The sequence below is a fragment of the Maylandia zebra genome, linkage group LG17 (genome assembly GCF_041146795.1).
Source record: "Maylandia zebra isolate NMK-2024a linkage group LG17, Mzebra_GT3a, whole genome shotgun sequence".
In the NCBI taxonomy this organism is placed as follows: Eukaryota; Metazoa; Chordata; class Actinopteri; order Cichliformes; family Cichlidae; genus Maylandia; species Maylandia zebra.
In genome coordinates this window covers 32,155,244-32,163,396 of record NC_135183.1, presented here as the reverse complement: position 1 = coordinate 32,163,396, position 8,153 = coordinate 32,155,244, and the positions used below count along the sequence as shown (strand labels likewise).

At 38.0% G+C, this 8,153-nt stretch overlaps 1 protein-coding gene across 1 annotated transcript; it reads left to right on the top strand.

Moving 5' to 3' along the window:
• The first annotated feature begins 1,652 nt into the window (after positions 1–1,652).
• Positions 1,653–7,560, top strand: LOC101469766 (ras-related protein Rab-19-like). The gene is made up of 4 exons (XM_004560925.2): positions 1,653–2,512; positions 4,590–4,773; positions 5,484–5,587; positions 5,671–7,560. Exons 1-4 carry the CDS (start codon positions 2,318–2,320, stop codon positions 5,860–5,862), a joined length of 675 nt encoding a protein of 224 aa, XP_004560982.1. The 5' UTR covers positions 1,653–2,317; the 3' UTR covers positions 5,863–7,560.
• The last annotated feature ends 593 nt before the right edge of the window (positions 7,561–8,153 follow it).

The window sequence follows — 8,153 nt, the reverse complement described above, 5'->3', positions numbered from 1 at the left end:
CATACAAATGTATATATTTGTATGCCTATTTTACATTATATATAATGTAAAACAAAAATGCTGTATTTCACCTAAAAAAATGACAAAACGAAAGTACACCCTCTATCACTTCTAAGGTTTTATGTGTTAGGATACAATTCAAAGTTATGTGGTCCTTAAATGGTCATTTTTTTGTGGTCTTTAATTATGAAAATACAGTCTGAGATGAACTGCGACACATGGCATTACACCATGTCATTATTTATTGAACAAAAATGAAAGTAAATTGCAGATGCAGTTTTTGAAAGTACACATTTTGAGTACGCCTGTGGGCTTATTTTGCAGCCACAGAACTCCTCTGTGCATCTCAGTGTTCTACAGTCAGATGTGAGGACATCCATCTGATGGCTAAAGCTTGGCTGAAAAGGGGTCATGCGTCATGACCATGAGGTGATAGATCTTTTAGAGCGGTGGCCCCCAGGTTGTGGAACGCTCTCCCTCCATCATTACGTTGCCTTGATTGTATTTATTCTTTTAAAAAGCAGCTTAAGACTCATTTATTTAGATTTTAATTAGATTTGTGCTGTATGTTTGTTTATTAATGTATTTTATGTATTCCTGTTTTATATTACTGCGAAGCACTTTGTGGTTTTTATCCTGTGAAAAGTGCTATATAAATAAATTGATTTGATTTGATTTGATGATTCCAAGCACAGCATCAAATCTACAACAGAATGGCTGAAAAGGGTGCTGCAATGTCCCAGTCGAAGTCAAAACTTCTACCTCAACCTCTCTTAAGGCAAGACCTTAAGAGAGCTGTGCATAAATTAGCGAACTGAAACTTATACAGTAAAAAGAATTGGGACAAAGGCTGACGATGTCACAGTAATAGCTACTAAAGTTGGTGCTTCAAGCTACTGAATAATTGAATTTTCTCCGTTTTTCACACATTTCTTTGATTTTTGTGTAGTTTTTCCTAAAAATGTTTTAGAAACTAGTAAGGCCGAAATTTTTACTATGTTCTAATATGCAAAATTTTAAAAGTGACTTAAAAGAGTGCACTTTCTCTTTCCCATCAGAATAGAATAGAATAGAATAGAATTCAACTTTATTGTCATTGCACATGCACAGGTACAGGGCAACGAAATGCAGTTTGCATCCATCCAGAAGTGCTTTAGTGATATAGATATATTACAATATATATTAGCAATAATATAGATATGTAAGTATATTACAGAAATGGGTCTATTATGTTATAATGTACACAGTATGAGGTATGTTGTGAATATTCTATAACTATAAGTATGTACAGGCTGTAGTGAGTACAAGCTATGTACAGGCTATGAACAGGATATAAATATGAAAAACCTATGCACCTAAAATGTAAATAGCTTTGAGTTCAAGTATAATACTTAAAGAAATATGCCTAGTTTCAATAATGTAATATTCTCTGATTTTCAGCAGACATATTGTGTGTGTAGGTGGTCAACAGACTCCATTTCCCAGGATCCAACAATGATGCTGGGCTGGGTTACTTGCGAAAAGCAGGTAGAGCAGGTTTCTATTGTTACGACAGGTGCTCTAAACAGCGAAAAAGAAAACAGGAAGAACTGGTGAGGGAAGAAAATAAAAGGGAGGGAGAGAGTCAGGTGGAGGAAAGTGACACGTGTGTGAAAGAGCAGCAGGTGGATTAGACAACCTGGATTACGGACACACATCTTTAAAAATTCTTATTTTGAGGAAGCTCTCCTTTGCTGCGACAGCCAGAACCTGTGCAAAGGGGCAACAGGCCGTGTGCTGTTTTTTGCTGGGGGCTAAAAAGTGGGTCAACAACTGAGAAGTTGCTGAAAAGAAAAGCAGAACTCAGACGGTTTTGTTTGAAAGAACACAAGAGGGGCAGACTGAACTAAAAACAGAAGACATGCAGACTTATTAGGAAATTTTTTTGAATGACTGGATGGATTGTCTGAAGCTTTTTTAACCTTTGAACTGCTCTCTATCTTGACAAACCTTCCACCAGCCTTAAACTGGTTTTGCAGGCCATATTTACCTAAACCTACTCTGCTGATGGAAATCTAGCCTGCTTACCAACTGTAGATTTTGTTAGAAGAAGAAGGAGCCAGGGCATTTTTTCAGTTGTTCCCTGTTGAAACTTTGAACACACCACAAGTTTGATATCCATATTCCTTCTTGTGACTGAGTCTTGATTCAAATTCAAAGATAACCCAGCGTCTCTTACCCTCAAAGAAAACCCATTCCTAGCGATCTACATTACTGGAGGGATCATTTCCTTCCATTTATTCACAGGAAAAGACACACATTCCACTGTGACTTCATCATGGAGATGCCAGCACCTGAACATGATGATACTTTTGACTTCCTGTTTAAGTTAATCCTTATTGGAGACTCAAACGTGGGGAAGACCTGCGTGATTCAGAATTTCAAGTCTGGGATTTTCTCAGAGAAACAGCAGAACACCATCGGAGTAGATTTCACTGTACGGACACTGAACATTGAGGGGAAGAAGGTGAAGGTGAGTTCCCCGTAATGTGCGTGTCTGTGCGTGTGTGTGTGAAAGGCAGTTGGTAGCGTTTGTGGGAGAGAGTTTGGGTTTTTCCTTTTCTGAGGCTTGAGTTAGGCTAAAAAAAAAAAATCCAAGTTAAGTTTCTGGCTTACTAGTTAATGTACTAGTTAATACATCTATTTTAAGTCACTTTAGCCGGTCCATATGCTGTTGATTAGATTAAATATATCATTTAGGACAGGTCTGCTCATGTCATGAGGAGTGAGGAACCTGGATGAATGGAACAATAGTTCTTTTAAATGTGCAGATGTGATGAACTTCTCTCATTTTCTCAGTAAATGATATAACAATGGGGAGTTGTTCGGTTACAGTGCGAGTTACTGTATGCTGAGTTGTAAACGGGTCACGCCAGCCACTCACACGAAGGACCTGTAGTTCAGGTTTCTCTGCTTGACCTTTTGTATGAGTAAAAATAAACTTCTCTGTGCTGTCATTACACACAAAAAAAGGAACTAATTGTTTGGGTGGATCATGATTGCTGTGATATACTTCTGGTCTGAATGCCTACTTGGATAAATACATCTAGCTCCTTATTCATACAGTTAAGTCGTGGCTTGTGTATAATACATGTTCATTCACTATCTGCACTGATCAGTAAACACAGACATGGTAGTGTGGCTTTTTAATGCCTCCTTTTTGTTCCCCTAATTTCTAACTTCATCAATCACAGGGGAAGAAACAGTATGTCATTCAAGACAAACACACAAATACAGTAACTGCAGTGTTTGGTGGGCAAACAGATGGTTGCATGATATAAATTCATGGCATGCATTCTCTCCTTAACTAATAGATCATCTTTTTAAAGCTAGGGGAAATATTACAACTATCCGTGCGTTAGTATAGCAATGATGTGAACTATTTCTAAAAAAAAAAAAAGCACGCAAAGGGAAGTAGTCCAACTTCAAATGGCGAGTTTTAACTGTGGATGTTTAAAGATTCTGTGTTAACTGGTATCATTTCAGCTGCATTGAATCTTCTGAAAACTTTCTATTTTTCACTTTAGCCTGTCTGTTTTTAAGCATCGGCAAATCACAGTGTAGGATCATCTTAAAGATTCAATCAATTCATGGTAAAATGGTAAATGGCCTGTATTTTTATAGCGCTTTACTAGTCCCTAAGGACCCCAAAGCGCTTTACATATCCAGTCATCCACCCATTCACACACACATTCACACACTGGTGATGTAATTCATAAGTAGTCTTACAACACCATCTAATTTTGCAAGCCTGAGACCTCATAATTCAGACTATTGGTATTAAAAATATCTGGATATCTTGGTGATCAGAAGTTATATCACAGTCGTATGGACCAATAGGAACTTAAAATTAATTTCTTATAAATTATTTTGTTGGGTTCTTCTGTTATTGAAATGATAGACTTTTCGTATGATGTTCATTAAGGCAGAAAAGCAGGTATTTGAAAGCCCCTACAAAGAGTTACTTAGTCACAAAACGAGGCCGTTCACATCGACGTAAAAGAGTCATTAGCCTGTTTTAAAGGCATTGCAGATTTATATTGATCAGCATCATATGCATGTAGAAGTCTATGCTCAAAAAAGATCTGAGCATATGTCTATAATCTGCATTAGGTGTAACCATCACATAGCATTAAAACAAATGGGGTGGGGTTGGTGAGTCTCGTTTGTTACTATGACAGTTGTTACCACACTAACAAGGTCTGTCTGGTCCTCGGGGACTGTTATTCAGGGGAAGACTAATGAGTGCTCAACTGTGTGAGCATTTATGTGTGTAGGTGGGTGGTCCAGATAGCACTCGTGTTGCGGGGCACTCCATATCACATTTTGAAAGATTAACATCTGTATCCACTGAGCTGCCTTGCACTAGGTGGAAATTTTCATGTTCCAAAATCCTGATATCTTTATTTGGAGTAAGTACTTCACTGATACAGAGCACTGAGAACAAAAACCTTAATCCAGAAATGATTGTCTCGATATAGTAATAATACTCTTTACTTTACTATGATACCATCCTCCTGTAATTTCTTAAATATGATTTATTGTTGCAGATGCAAGTATGGGACACAGCAGGTCAGGAAAGATTTCGTACGATCACCCAGAGCTACTACCGCAGCGCTCACGGCGCGGTGATTGCCTATGACATCACACGGCGTTCAACTTTTGACTCGGTGAAGCACTGGATAGAAGAGGTGGAGCTATATGGAGCAGCCAATGTGGTTCTCGTCCTCATAGGTGAGTGCTGATAGGACTGATAACGACTGAAAGCATTAAGGAAATGAAGATTTCTTGGTATGCTGTTAGCCCTAAAGAATACTGGGAATTTGATTACAATAGCCTTTAAATGAGAAAAAGCCTCTTCTCCTGGCAGTTTTTACACAGATTACTGTGAAAACATTCTCCTGTGATGTGGCTAAGGAGTTCGAAAGGCTTGTTCACACAGATGTTCAGTGGTTGAATCATGAATGTCTTTCCCAATTCCCCCCCAAAACTGGTGTGATGCATCAGTCATTGTGTAAATAAGTGAATGCTGCTTGGTGAGTAGGATGCTTTGACTGAAGAAATGCACTTTTGTTTTTAAGTGAAAATGATACCATGCTCAACTAAATAAAGAAATATTGTAGTTAGCATGGCCTGCTTATGCAAAATATACAATTGTATCATTTTCAACTGTTCCTGCGATCTGCAAGCCACTTTGCAACCCAGCCACCTGTTTTTGTTCTTTCTAACTTAATGCCCTATCTTTAGTCAATTAAGCTTGATTTGTGTCTTGGGAGTCTTGCTGCTGCTTACTACATTTTAAAATTAACATGTGTTACTGCTCACAGTACTGTATGGACACGAGTAGAGTTTGACTTTATTATGTAAATTAGGTGCAAGGTAATATTAACAGAACCTGTGTCACTGTGTGTACATCACTTAGCTTCTTTATTCTCTCCATTTAGGTAATAAATGTGACCTGGAGCAGGAACGGGAGGTTCAGTTTCAAGAAGCCTGCAATCTGGCAAAACAAAAAGGCATTTTGGCTGCACTAGAAACATCTGCAAAGGTAATACACGCATATAATAAATAGATGGGACCATTTAATGCTGATGATACTTGTTATATAGAGCTTTTTTTATATTTTTCTAGGATAGTCAGCATGTGGACGAAGCCTTCATGCTGATGGCCAGAGAGCTGCTGTCTCGTAACGGCCTTAACGTGCAGCCTGAAGACTCCGAGAGCAAGGACACGCCTCGAGTTCTGCTGCGAGCCAACTCTCGGCCAATCAATGGCACCATAAGTGCCAACACACACACACCAGAAAAAAAATCGTGTTGCTGATACAAATGCAGACAGGACAAGAAAAGGGACCGACGTTGGATGTTGGCAGCAAGAGAAAGATGGAGCTGAAGAACTGAAGGAGATACATCACTGTGGGAATAAGGGCGAGCACAGGCTCAAGAACATTCAACAATATATGCATCGAGGGGATTCAGGCAATTATCAGAAAATAATTGCCTTAAAAAAACAAGCAAGAAAACAACCAGTGTACTTTTTTTGTGACTTACCTGACCTGAAAAATAGTTGACCAGTCTTTTCATTTAGAGAATAACAGAGTGGTGATGGGAGTAATCAGTGTTGTGGGAAAGTTCCAGTAAACGTTTCTCATTCATGTCAAGCATTACTTGGACTGCTTTTGTCTCCCATTTAATACCATTTTATTTCCACAAGATGTCATGAGGCTACTTAAAATGAATCCAGCAATTCATTTATAAACTGAAGAGCTATTATGGCTGTTTTTACAAGTTACAATCACACCTACTGGGAACAAATGTGCAATCAGTTAAACACAAAAAAGTCCCAATTTTCTTTCTTACTTTCTTTTTTTTTTTGTTGAAGTTTTTTCTTTGTGCCTTTATAGAGCTTTTGAAAAGCCAGTGAAAGACAATTAGATGTTGTTACTAAATGCTTTCAGAGGACTGAGTATTTCACCCAAGTGACCTCTTGTGTTGTCTCTGTAATGAGCTGTGATCCTCTGCTGCTGCAGTGTGTTTGAAAAAGTCCAGAGGGGGGTCTGCTATGAGCCAAATCACTGTGAATAATGTCATTTTTAAGCCCTTGTTTTTTTCTAAGATACAAAAGATACACGGATAATGATATCTTACATGCTTAAAAATGTCTGTGAGAGGTTGCACTTTGTTGTGCTTTAATGCTTGTGAACAAAATGAAACTGCCTTTAATGCACCATGGTCTGCACTTGTGAAATTTTCTGAAGGTTGGGTTTTTTTTTCCAACATATGTCCTTATTTTTAGTGTGTTAATGAGGGGGATCCTGAGACTAAGAAGGCCACATTCACCAGAAATTAATATAGTTCACAGTTCATACAGTAATTCATACTTGCTTTTAAGTTCCCAGCCGATTATAGGGGAACTTTCCTGAGAAGGGCTGGGCTGATGAGTACTGAATGGGTGCCTTCCTTATGAGTTAACACAAGATGGCACTGTGCTGTTACACATTGTGCATGAGGTAGGCTGATTGTTTATTGACTTAAAGACTAAGGTTATTTGGAACATCTGTCAGGGCACTAAAAACAATTAACCAAGTTTATATGAAAACCAGGAGGCAGGAAAAAGTCTCATTAGCCTAAAGGCAGAACCACGCCAAGACTACTTCCTCTAAACATAGCTGACAGGGTCAAAACCAGGATGCAAAGTTGGCAGACCTCACTGAAACACCAGCCTTGAAGCAATGTAACAAATGCTATGCTGATCATCAATGTTTGTTGTTTTGGTTATCCAGTGCTTAAAAAGACCATCCAGGTGTAGCCTGGTCCCTTATCAGTAACATTGTGCTGCATCTGACAAGCAACAAATTATAAATACATGTGAGTTTTGTATTTTTTTTCTCCTTGATCCAGTCTGTGAGTTATTCTTTAAGAATGAATTATTGCTTGGATTATCATTTCTTTGCACGCAGTCTGGTTTAAAAGCAGTTAGATTGCCATCATCGGTGCTCACTTCCTTTCCTTTTAGTCAGCTTTGTCTTAGCTTAATCTTTGTCATCTGTAATGTAAAGGGCTGTTATGTCATTATGGTTTAACTGACTCTGCTGTTTGTTCCAGACTCCTTTTTATGTTATACACAGTACTGCGCAAAAGTCTTGAGCCACTCATCAATTCCTTATATTTTGTCTCAAAGGAACCAGACTTTTAAAAGCCATATTTTAAAGTGGTACTTTTTCACTCATTTTCAATCCAGTCCTTGTTTCTCACCAGAAAAGTGTTTGTTTGTTTTTTTACGTCAAACTATTTAACACAGACCTATGAATCATTCAAGCTTAAAAAGGCATCTAGGTTTAAGGGCAAACCAGTGTTGTGTCTATGTGCAACAGACAACTTAGCAAAGAACAACTTTTTAAATTATATATCTTTACTTCATTTTGTTACTAGCTGGCTTTATCACAAACACATTTGTTCCCATTTCTTTGGGTGAATCCAGGAAAAAAAAATCCAACAATAACACAGATCAACAGTCATAAAATTGTAATTTTGCAATAATAAGGTGATTCCCAAAGCCAAAAACCATGAAATTAGACAACTGGAGGAGAAAAGAAGTGGTAGGTGTATAAAACT